The sequence below is a fragment of the Cardiocondyla obscurior genome, linkage group LG06, assembly GCF_019399895.1.
Source record: "Cardiocondyla obscurior isolate alpha-2009 linkage group LG06, Cobs3.1, whole genome shotgun sequence".
Classification (NCBI taxonomy): Eukaryota; Metazoa; Arthropoda; class Insecta; order Hymenoptera; family Formicidae; genus Cardiocondyla; species Cardiocondyla obscurior.
In genome coordinates this window covers 9,007,098-9,020,216 of record NC_091869.1, presented here as the reverse complement: position 1 = coordinate 9,020,216, position 13,119 = coordinate 9,007,098, and the positions used below count along the sequence as shown (strand labels likewise).

Below are 13,119 nucleotides of genomic sequence, written 5' to 3'. Positions count from 1 at the left end.
ATTATTCTTATTAAATAAGCAATGAAAAAAACGCTGACGAAAATTGTTAATTTAATTAAAACGATCGATAAAATCGTTTTCTATTTAAAATAACGTTGTAAAAATGTTTCTAAAAAATTGATGTATGCCGATAAAAAAAAAAAATTTGAATCTACGATACTTCGCAAATGCTTTTTTAACTTTTTCTATTTTTGCCGTGGCTTTGTCAACGTGTATGAGCAAAAAACATTTTGATAGTTGCTTCGTACTTTTCTAGTGGAAGTTATCGATTTTGCCCATAAAGAGAAAATGGACCCTTCTGGCTTTAAGCTTAACATAAATTGAGCTTGTTGAATTTGCACAGAATTAGTATCAATTCTAATACTACGGTTATACTTTCAGAGAATTCACTATGATATAATAATCCGGAAAGAGATCAAAGACTAATTCCCGTGGGCTTCAAGAATGCCTGGATTTTTAGTTCACGAGATCCTTTGGAAGCGTCCATTTCAAATTGAAATCAGAGGCATACAGTTAGATTAATTATTTTTTTCCAGTTATATCGCAATCTATGAATATTTATAGCGCGAATTTCACAAAAACAAATTGTACTAAATTAATATATAAAATACAAATTCTATATAAACCTAGCATTTCTGCAAAAATAATAAAGCGGGAAGGTTCGCACTAAAATACAATGCTGAAAAGCTTGAACAAAAAATATACGTATATCCTACGCTTTAAGAAAATATCCCTTAGGGGCAGAAGGAAAATACTGACGCTTTGATATGAAAGGAACTGCTTCGATAAAGCTCTGTCGCCATTTTGTCGGAACCCCAAGGGTACTGTATTCCGTACGCAATGTGTGATGCGAAAGTGTGGAGGAGCACGTGGGGGCGCGTATGTGTCGTCGCTCTTGCAAATTAAATTGCTCGTGTCGCTACCAGATTTGCACATAATTTGTAAGCACGTCGCCAATTTGTGCAACAGAAAGCTGGGATAATTGAAATTTATGTAACATAACAAAACGATACGCAGGATGTGTCAAATTAATATTCATAAAAACGATTTTCTAAAATTATGCATTTCTATGCCTATTTTTTTCTTTTTTTTTTTACTAAAAATATGGTTGTCATAATTTTCAGATATGAAAATACGTAACGATACAGATAAAACAAATGGAAGACACTCTGCAAGCAAAACATGGGTGATGAATGACGCCGAAAAGAGATGGACAAAATTACTTGGCACAGCTTGCATCGAAGCAACGGCGGTGATTAATCTTAATAAATGAGGAACTGCTTATCTTTCAGTAAAGCAGAATTACCGGCGAATTCACTCATTTATTAAAACCTGTGTTATATGAAGACCGTGTACATCAGTAGATAAAATTCTGTATAAAAACAATCGAACAGTACAAAAAAATAATTTTAGATATAAAGAAATAGTATACGCCACTATTTGTATTAATATTGTAAAATTTATAAAACCGATATAATAAATTTTTATACAAACAATTGTTTTAACTACATATTGTACACTTTATTACATAATTAACTTTAGACAAAATTAATTATTTCGAATTTATAATGCTTCTAGAGTTCAGAGTTATATCTCCTTATGCGTTTTTCGATACATTTTATAATAAATGTGATGGCATTATGTGCGACGACATGCAATAAACACAGCAACTTCTTCGTTCATTTACGTGCCCAGGTATTTTATGTTTTTATTTGTACTTTTTAATTTTCGTGATTAATGCAGCTTCGTTAAAACACACGGTCACACCGTTCACGGTCCGGCGTTCACTGTGGCCGTCGATTACGACTGACTCCTTCGTCGGCGCTATCGTCGATTTTGCCCTTTTTTTTTTTTCTTATTGACGGCGCGATTAATCGACGAACTCGCGCTCTTTCGATTCGGAAATCCGCACGATAATCAATCGCGACCTGTCTCATAAAACGTCGGACGTTCTCCAAGTAATCGCGAGAGCATCAATCCCCCCCTCCCCCTCGAGTACCTCGAGATGACCACCGCGGACCGACGGAAAAGTAACCTACGACAGTCTCAATAAAGAGGAGCACGGTTTGCAAACGTCGGAGAACGATTCTGATCACTCGCGACTGAGTAGACATGGGTGGTACCGAGCGATATAGGTTGATGTTCTGTCATGATCTTGCGTAAAAATGCGGCGCGAAGGGGTGAGACTGCTACCACGCGAGGCACGAGGTCTCGAGGACGGGCACGGACTGGGCGCGACGTCGAGCGAATTGATCGGCGGGTTCTCGCCCTTGCGGTACCCGCGGACGTAAGAAGGACGTCTTATCACCGTTCGCATGTGCGATCTTCCCTCGCCGAGAACGTGGACGGAGTGGCGAGTGACCAGCCAGGTAGGCAGAACGGGGAGTACTGCGACACTGATCGGGGCGCCGTGTAACGGGAGGCCCCTGAATTCCTCGAGCCTCTTCGCAACCCTCTCGTTCCGGTACGCGTGCGCCCCAATAAGTCGCTCTTCCTTTCTTCCTCCAGCTTACCACAGCGGGCAATACGCCAGCCAAACGGATTTATCTCCTTCACGTCGCAATTGACGTGTACATCCGTACTTCCGGTACACTTTTATCCCGTCACTGCAGCAAGTAAGATCTAATCCCTTGTTTTTGTTCTTTCGAATTCGCGATAAATGCGGATGGCCAAGTTTATCGAGTTTTCCGAATCTCAGAAAATCTAGTTGCTGACATGTTATATAGATTCTATTTACTCATAGCGATAGTGGTCGCACATTGTTTAAATAATTGGCTTTACAAAATAGAAATTAATGAATCGAGGAATACGTATCAAAAAGCGGGTTAATTGTTTTTAGAATTAAATATCTATCGTCCAAAAAAAAAAAAAATCAAATTTTAATTCTCGTTTAATTAAGAACTAAACTCCGTAAAAAAAAAAATTAATTGAGATTACCATCGTTAAATAGATAATTAATTAGATAATAAATTATTCGAATATAATGCTTATTCTGTTACTATTTCATCGTTCAATTCATTTAAATTTATAGGACGTGCATTTATTACGGAGATGTCATGTCCGGCTTCGATATGTCTTGCACAAGCCATTAATTACCGTTATCAATTAATCATTTTTCCCCACCAATTGTGGCCTCTCGTTTATCTCGTCTGATAATAATTTTCCTCAAAGTTGTTTGGGCAATCCTGATTAAGTTGAAATGAGAAGTATTGGGAATCTATTGCCTAATTGTGAAAGACGTAGAGTATCATCCGAACTACGAAATTAGCACGGAATCTCAGCTATTTGATGTTTACGCGCTATTAATTATCATCTCACTGTCGGCCACTTAATGCTACGTCGCAGCTGTTTCCTTCTTCAAGATTGCAATTTCTCGGAACGTTGTGAAAGCTTAACGAGCGCCAAGCTATCCTTGCACGATACTATTTTCAACATTGAGTCTTGCATATTTTTACGCAATGCAACCGTGTGCGACGAGAATGGCATCAATGCAGCCGCATTTTTTAACACTTGCGCTAATAAACGTAGTGATATTTTTTTCAAGGTATAAAAGTGCGAGCGGATTATATCGCGCATTCGGAAAATAGAGCAAAACATTGTTCCCGAGCAGCTTAAACGGACCTTTTGATGAAAAACGCTAACGCTGCCGCCGTGAAAATTGATTTATTGGTGTTGATATAATTATTGCAACAACACCTAGGCGCACGATAAAAAATCCCTGCATTGTTGCAATATCGGTTATCAATATATCGGAAATTCGGTAGCTATTCTGGTCCTTATAAATAACTAAGAACGCGACGAGACTCCCTCTCTTGTTAAACTTTGCGCGAAATGTTGGTCGTACCCACTGAAATGCTGCCTCGCTACTTGGAGGTACAACATTCATAATTCAGATGCTCGTTCGAAACAACGCAACCGCGAAGTAATGATCTAAGTTACGACAATGCCAAAGCGACACATTAATATATATGTTACGACTTCTTGGAGGCCCACGAGCTTCGAGCGACTTTGTTCAGCAAATTGGATTTGCATATTACAGAGTACGCTACGCTTCAAGAGAGTTACAACGTTGAGGGAAATAAACACTTAATCCAATCTTAATTGTTCCATGCATGCGAAAGTAAGGCTTCGCGCGATTACACGTGTGCGCCGCAGATTTTCGAATCCTGAAATATTGGAGAACTGGAGCGATCCGAAAGTCTTCGCAATACCCGCCAAGAATTCTTTAGGAAATATTGCGGCAATGTAAAACAATCGATCACCCAGTGTGCTCAAGAAAATTGTTTTCCGCGAATAAAATGCCCCACCCTACGTATGACAATATAGCAATATGCGAAAGAATTTGATTAATCACATCGGATACTTCAGAGGTGATTTTTTTATGTTTTTTTTCCTCGGTTATAAATTTAAATATCGAGTCACGTTGATTTTTAATATATGATATGACGTCTTTCGTCTCGTTTCATTTTATACCGTGCCGCAATGCAATTTAATTTTTGTTCGCATGTTGACGTTGATATAAACAGAGCTAATTTGTATCGCAACGTTATTATTTCAGCGCGACATGTACGAGGTTTATTAGACGAGTTATTTTCCATGCAATTTCGCGCTTCGCCGATAATATTAATTTGAAAAGCCCAGCCCCGACCGGTCTTTTTCCGTCACGAATCTTTCTCGTATTGCGAGCTTTTTATTTTGCGGTAGACACGTAGGTACTTGATATAAAACGTCATTTTGCGAAAATCCCGCGCTGCGGGAGATTTTCGCCTACGAGACTGCGACGCAGTCGGATTGGCGCCAGTCAGGGTTGTATTAATGTAAGGCAGTGTGCTAAAAGTACACCCCAATGCAAACAACTTCTTTTCTCTAGTCACCTTTTTCCTCTCATACGTTGCTGTTCTATTAAATATTTAAAAGCTTGCACGGCTTTGCATCTTTCGCGTATCGCTTACAGTCGCTTGTGAAACGAAAAGAATTAAAATTTGATAATTTGTATAAAAAAAAACAAAAAATAAAAAATAATTATTATCTAAAACTTAAAATAAAAAGAAAAAAACGTTGTAATGTATATTTTAATAAAAAATTTGTAAAAACGTTTGTTTTATGATTAAAATTATTACTGTTGTCTTTCATGTAATTACGTAATTTGTTTCGGCCAAGAGAAAACACGAAATTCGTTCCGAAGAAACATTAGAATTTCGTTAATTTAATGAGAGACTTTCGTGACGAAAGTACGTTTTATTTGATTGGCACAAGATCCGACAAATGAGATTTAACTTCTCGACGAACTGTATCTTTAATTTACGAAACTAGATTGCTTTAAGTGGGCGAAGATATCTTTGACCCGGTAAGGTACGGCTCGCGCTTTAATTTCCGGAAAACAGTTTTACGCCAATTTCAATTAATGTTGGATGAATACATCGCCGTGATGCTTTTAATTTCCTGCCATCTCCCAAAATGATATCACGATTCTCGATATCGCGGAAGGGACTCCACACTTTCCGTACGACCACACAATGAGTTTCATCACAGTGCGCGTAATAAAGAATTGATTTCTGTGATTAGTCCCGCGTAATAATTAATAGAAACGTATGGGTTTTTAACGTTTCGAAATTTGCAGCTTATTCTTTAACAATTTACACGCTATCACTTACCTGTGCAACTTTTTCTCCCATATTTGGTGTGTGCATTGCTCCTTGAAAATACTTGGCGGATCCATTGTCTTGTAATGAAAACTATAACGATACAAATATAAAATATAAATTAGCAAAGTCTTTCTGTTACGTCTATTAACTTAATGATTCTACGTTTAATTAATTAAAAAAAATTTTTTTTTTTTTTTTATGAAAAAATAAAAATCGAATATACACAGATTTGTTCTCGAACGAATAACTTACTTTGTGTTTGATAGAGTCCGGTCCCATCTGACTTAGAGACGGCGACTTCCTGTCCCTGGACGTTCGCCATTTTTGCAAATCACTTTCGGAGGCGACGCCAGGAAAGATTTTCGAATGTTTCGCTGCTATAAAAATAAACAAATAACAGATATAAGTATTTTTTATAAATCTTATTATTTGAAAGGCAAAGTGATATCGTTATTTTCATTAGTTCAAAATCTATAGGTGCGAAATACAGGCTCGATCGAATTAGATCTATTTCGAATTTCAATGAATTTCTGTAATTGTCGGCGGTAAGTCTAATGAGCTAAATCAGTCGTTAATATCGCTAATCGATATATTTAACGATTATGAAAAAAGCTGATAATGTAATAATCTAGTACAAATACAAGCACGGGCGTATAATTTTTTCCGGTCGAGTTTTTTAATATTCTTTATAGTACGCACACTAATCTAATGTAAGTACAACATTGCAGTACAACGAAACGATCATACGGTATTAAAAAAAAATTCCACATTATCCCTGTCTCAAAGTGGCAATACTTCATAAATAATTTTAATACTTTCATATAACTATTTCTAATAAATATATGTTAATAATTAATAAGTACATAAAAAATTATATTTAGCAGAACGTTCTTTCCCTTTTCTATTTTTTATTCCTTTTCAAATTGCATATTTTTCAAAGAACAATATTGATAAAGATTATACTTATAATCGCTTCGTTGTCCGCGATAAATAATTAAGTAATAACCGAGCCCATATCTCTCTAAAAAAAGCGTTCAAAGGTGTTAATAAAACAAGTTAGTTAATCCGCACTAGAAGCTGCATACCTGTGTGAAAGAGAGATTGTTTGATTGTATCGTAAAAATCGCGCGAAACGATTATACGTCGCGTGATAAGGCGTTAATTAGATGCTAAATCAAATACTATATGTATATAATGGGGAATCGTATCGATAATGGTTTATACAATGACGTATGGCGATTATTGTTGATCGCGGTTAGACGCTATTACACACGGCTTACATAACTGGATCAATATGTACATAACAGCATCTCGGGCAAACGCCCGAATATGCATCGTGATATTAGCATACGTGTTTGAACAAAAGAAGCCGTGAATATTTCATCATTTTTTGTAACATAAAGGCACAAGAAAAAAAAATTCGATTCTCAATCAGCCACATGCACTCGACCTCTGCTACTTGCACACAGAATTTTCATGTTGCATTCGGATCAAAGAGATATAAATTAAACAATTTGTTTCGATGCCTGGCAAATAATATTAAAATTTATTTATATTTAGCTTGAGAGAGTGAAAGTTAAGATATAAATTAATTTAATTCCGGCGATAAGTATTTTCCCCAATTAAACTTGATAAATAAATAAAATCAGAACTGTGAAAATTACAGAATTGCTGAATCGCTTCGCATAAGGTACAATTAAAGACATCTAGACGAACGTCCTCGAATGCGAGTAAAATGGCTGATCGAGCGAGGCTAGTGCTCCTTTGATAATTTTTAAAGAGAAATATAATGTCAATAAAAAAAATTTGTTAAGTCAATTAATTAAAGTAAATTAATATGTTAGCATATTGTAAGTCAAAATTGTTTAAGTAGTAATAGTAGTAACAGTATAAAGAATAACAGTAATATAAGTTAGTGAGTAGAAACAGGCCTATGAAAGCTCAGTCGGACAAAAGTAGTAGTACGTAGTTAGATCTCGAAAGCTCATGGTAACAAGAAAGCTGCAAGCGCTTGATAAGTTGTAATAAAGGGGTGCAAGCTCGCCGGCTGACTCGCGGTCGGTTAGAGGAAAACCAAAAGAACGGGGTTGCTCCCTCCTGTTTTACCTTCAGTCAGATTATCGACTGTCGCTGGCCGTCGTTCGAGGGTGACTTGTTCGCTCCCTCGGCCCGCTACTAAAATAGTTTACTGAGGTTTGACTTTGGATTGACAGCTTGTGGAGAGGAAAGGGGGTCGCTATCAAGCTGACAAAGGCGACAATGTAACGCATTAAATAAGAGGAATAAAAGATCCGGGAATTCTGTCACTAATCCCTTTTCTTTTTTATCTGTGAGAAGAGAAGAGTATAGCTTTTCGCGGCACAGAGACGTTGTACAATTTTCATTCTCTAATTTAATATAAAGTTCATACATTTCTCGTTTTTTTTTTAATCGTAAATAAAAGAAGATAGAAAAATTCTAATTAATTCCTCGTATAAGCATTCCCCCAATTTAATATAAATACGATTGTAGGCAAATAAAAACAATTGCACCGCCAGGTCAAGCGACATAATTTATAATTAAAATAAATACCTGGGAGAAAGTGTTTCATCTACTTAGACCTTTTTGTAAAACTTTAAGTAGCGTTAATTGCCAGTGTAAACGCGTTTACGTTCACGGCGTATTATAATGTTAGTTATTTCGGGACGTATATCCTCCACAAAGAGGATGGCTACCTTCCTACACGATAAAGCTGTCCTAAAAATAAATGCGCGGCAGGATCTGGCATCTTATCTCGATCCTTTGTCGTCGTCTTTGTGCCTTCAAAACTCGCTCTTACACTTCTGTTCTTTTTTCCAAGATTCAAGAACTGTCGTCTATATATTATCGGTGATGTTAAAAATAGCCGGACGCTCGTAAACTGAGATAACGAACCGAACGCTTTCGCATAGCTTCCATCTTTTAAATAAACTTAATCTTTCCGACGAAAAATCCGATTAAAATCGGCAGCAAGTGCTGGACGCATATTGCATCTCGAGTGTCGATTAAAAGTAGTTGTGGTCAAATCAATGACTGTCGAAAAGTATTTTAAGACCGTCGAATATCTTTTCATTCGCGAGCTTTCTCTCCAAAATTCATTTTGACGTAAAATTTGCCATCGGAAGAAAAAAAGCTTATCAAAAGTACGCGGAAACGTATTGATATACAAATTATCTGCGACACACCTTGCGGTAAGATAAATATTAATTAAAGACACATTAATGACCGTCAAAAATTGCTCGTGATTTATAAGAATAAATGCGTTTAACTTTCTGGCAAGAACAAATCGGCCCCGTCGTTCAGCGGCAAATATTATTCCGCGTAATTTTTATATCTGTAATCAACGCAAGTGAAAGAGACAAAGCAAGTGGAAAAAACATTTATCTATCAGTTTCTATCTGCAAACATGCAAGACCTCGCGCCCCTATGAGTTACATGTATCGATATATAGTTCGCGACGTTGTAGAGTGCTCTTTGCTCGCAATATACGGCACGGAAGGCCAGATGGTCACTATCTGTCAACATCCGCGGCATGAAACATCGCATGCAACGATATTATTATTATTATTCCCGTTGCCATAAATTATTATTTAACCGCGATGCACACACACATGTATACGTACTGCAGTTACAAGTGAAAACGAGTGAAACCTTTCGATCCAAATTGGAATCACGGCATTGAAATATTTTACGCTTTTAAACGCTTTCAATCGCGTCGGTAGCTTTCAAATAATCAAAATTAATGGCGATATTTTCCCTCGACTTCGCCAGCGGAGATAGTTATGCCATTCGTTTTAATTGTTCGCACGGTGGTCGATGAAAGTCCGAAGGCTTCTATCAGTCGTGGCCTTTAGAAAAGTAAATGTTCCGCTAGCTAGAATAGAAACGCAACGCAACTAGGGGAACATACATATACGTTGTCGGCCATAAAACAGAATATCGCTCCACAGAAAGCGCTAATGCCAGATCAGGCAACTCGCGACACGAAGAATGGAATGAAAATGAGCGTAAGTGGCAGAGGCTATCGTGTACTTACAAACGCTGCAGGTGAGACTGCGACAGGGTACTCTCGTCGTTTCCTGTTTCACGGCTCGTTTCGAGATTGCATCCAGACTCGCCGCGTGAGAGACACTTCGTGACGGACCCTCCGCGGCGCCCCCCGAAGACGAGTTTGCGCCCTCCCAGATTCCCGATTTTTGCGATACCTGAAAGCACAATGGGATCGTGTTACGATTAGCTTTTTCTTTACGCTATTATGTACAGCACGTACGGCTGATCTTATTAGATCGATGCGATAGCACGACCGGCGTCTATTACGTCCAGCCGTCGGGCGTGCTCGTGAAATTGAAACGGACAGAAGGGCTAGATAGGAAGGTGTGAGAGATAGTTTCGCTCTTGCACGCCGCGTGCACTAGGACTCCAACATGTGTTTCGATTGTACGGTAGCAGCTCATGCATACGCTATTAACTCATGCACGGCCGTGCGATAACCTTTGCCCGTTCCGCAGCTGCATACGTGTCAGCCCGCGTATCGCGACCGACGGCGAAACTTTGTCCTGGAATTTTCGGGCTATCGCCACCACGTGCATGCCAAACACGCGTTTAGCGCTCGTTACAGACGTGCACGTTTAGAAAACGCGATTAAAACCGACACGTCCCGTCAAAACTCGATGAACGATTCTCGCCGAGATCCCGTTTTTTTTTTTTTTTTTTTTTGCCGGTGATATTTCCTCACAATTTACCGCGTGAGCGTTCCGCACTTGTACATTGTCATCGTTTCATGCGAAGGTGTAATATTACACCTCGTAAAAGAAAAAATTTATTATTATATCCCTTTTTTAATTTTTAATTTTTTTTTTTTTTTTTAATCCACAGGGACTTGCAAAATTAACAATTGTTTCTCACGTACAATTGAGAACGTAGTAAATTTCTTCGTGGCCTGTTCGCGTGCAAAATATAAATAAGTTCCGTTTATTGCAGCCTCATTCATACGTATGCATTACTAATGACGCCGCTTAATTACCGGTATTTAACTGATCGCGACACTGGAGAATCGCGTGCCCGCATAGCAAAATTGTTCAGCTTGTTGTGAATGTACTTTTTTTTTTTCTTTTTACTTACGTCGCTCACTCCCTCGGGACTCGCAATGGGAGCGGTGGTACCGGGCTGCGGTATGACGCTCGGGGTAGTTGCCGACGTTGTTGCGCCACCGTTGTTGGTGCCACCGCTTGAAGGCTGTGGCGGTAGACCCGGTGGAGGAGTGCCGGTTCTCCCAGGGCCCCAAGATTCCATCATGGTAGGCGAGCCACATGTTAACGGGCTAACAACATCACGTAAGTTTGATTAATCAATCAAAGCTCGGAGTCGGATATCGCGATCAATCACATTCGCCGTTCTCTTACTTATTCCCAAAACACTCCGCGATTCCCGAATCGAGGCAGAAATTAATTTACATTGCAGCAAAAGCGATCGAGAGGGTAAAGACGCTACGAATTAGCCCCGGAAATTTAATCCCTTTCGAGAAGCATTGAAACTTTATTAGAATTACGGGAAAGCTCATTAATAGTAAGCCGCTCATGAATTTTCATACTTGACGGGACTTAAGTTATCCCATGCGTCGTGAAAGATTCAAACGGCGGGAGTGATTATACAGATAAACAGTGACTATTACGAGAAAATCCGCGATGTAATATTTATTTCCGGGACGCAGAGCCCTCGGTGCGGGCAATAAAAAAAAAAGAAAAAAAGACAAAACAGACGCCTTCCATTAGCCCGGCCAGGAAATTGCGGCTGGCAATGGCCGACCGTATCTAATAACCCTCTCTACCCTTGCGCCGGGAAATGACGTTAATCCGGAAGATGGTTCGCGCGTAGCTCGAGCGAGGCAAATGGCTCGCGTCGCGGGGTGGCGAACACAGGAGAGAAATTTATTGTATAAATCCTAAGGCTATGGGGGTGGTCGATACCGCGATACGGAACGGAGGTCAGACCTCGCGAGTGAAGTGTGTCAGTGTTAGGTCAGACCTGCCAATCGATAAACAACCCCAAGCCGCGATGCGTGCCTGTGCGTGCGTGCACGCGTTGCGTTAACTATGGCCGCGTTCGGTGGCAGCTCCCGTCGCTTGTTATTTCGTTAAACAATCGTTCCCTTTGCCGATCGTGCCGTAGATCGCATCCGCGGATCTGCCGGCCGCGCCCGCCCTTTCTATCGTTTTCAGTTCGCAGTCGGCGCATTTGTAACGCGATTAGATTCGATCGAAACGGAATTATGCAGGGAAACAAAAACGTACGGCGGTACGTCCAGTTAAGTAAACGTACAAACAGCCAATTATAGATACTATGCGCCGCATAATGCAACGTTCTTTTATGCAGCGCGGAAGCTATTCATGCGCGTCTGTAACAACTATCCAAATGATTACTTCATTCACCTTCTCTTATTGTTAGATCAAAAATTATTGAAAACTTGTTATAATTTTTTAACTCTCTGAATGCGAGCTTTTAATGCAAAATAAAAAAAAAAAAAAAATAAAAAATTGAGAGTTCTAATTAAATATAATAAAAATTGATTAAAATATGAATAATTGCGTAACAATGACTAGCAAGTGTTTGCATGAAAGTTGCATTAAGAATAATGGCAGTACGTTAGATGCAATTAAAAGTAGTAGAATGACAGGATGTCGCGTACTCTTAACAACCTCGCTCAATGTGTTTATGTGGTTTGCTCGCAGTTTCGTGAGACGTCGCGAGCGCGGCTCTTAATTACCGTCATTCGGATTTAATTAATTCCGCGCTCAATGCGCTCAACATTTAATACGAGCTGGCGCTCGATGAAATTGGTCCCCGCCGTCTGTCTGGTAATTGGACGTAAAAACTCTGGGGAGGATAACAAACACGAAAGAGCCGAAAAGGAGGGAAACATTTAATTTGCTAAAAAGTTTATGCGGTCGACAGGCCGCCAAGGCTGATTCTGCCAAGCTGATTCCGCAAGAATCTCATAGTGGCGAGATGTCCATCGATCTTACCGAGACTTCCGCCCTGATAACGTTAACTACGCGAACGTAGACGATATCTGTTTGGAATATATCCAACGACGTTTGAAATGCAGCGGCGAATCGGAGCACGAAACTCTCATAAGACGAGTAACGATGAGTAATCATCGATACACAAAAGGAGATTCTCCTTCCTCCAACCTCTTTTGCGCATTCTTGTTCGAAAACGTTCGCCATTTATCTCTCTTCCGGCCCCAAGTCTATGATTTATATGTATATACGAACGAAATTGCAAACAGGTCAAGTTCGTCATTCAGGTAAATAGAGATACGTATTACGATTAAAGCACCGCATCTTTGTAATTTAGATTACAAGGTTGTTGATTTTTATCTAACAATCGAATAAAGCAACCCTCAATTCCAAGAATTAGAATAAGCAATTTTTAATTATTAAATATAAAATAATGG

General features: G+C 39.1%; 1 protein-coding gene across 10 annotated transcripts in view; it reads right to left on the bottom strand.

The window, feature by feature from the left end:
* Sei (potassium voltage-gated channel seizure) overlaps positions 1 to 13,119 on the bottom strand; it is a 92,217-nt gene that overhangs the window by 36,619 nt on the left and 42,479 nt on the right. For 8 of the 10 annotated variants that reach the window (XM_070657540.1, XM_070657531.1, XM_070657533.1 and 5 more), the window contains exons 5-9: positions 10,785 to 10,983; positions 9,700 to 9,868; positions 7,752 to 7,820; positions 5,898 to 6,022; positions 5,655 to 5,735 (exon numbers count right to left, since the gene is read on the bottom strand). In XM_070657540.1, coding sequence (XP_070513641.1) covers positions 5,655 to 5,735; positions 5,898 to 6,022; positions 7,752 to 7,820; positions 9,700 to 9,868; positions 10,785 to 10,983 — 643 coding nt within the window. The remainder of the gene's footprint in view (positions 1 to 5,654; positions 5,736 to 5,897; positions 6,023 to 7,751; positions 7,821 to 9,699; positions 9,869 to 10,784; positions 10,984 to 13,119) is intronic. The other 2 variants (XM_070657532.1, XM_070657537.1) reach the window with 2 other exon arrangements.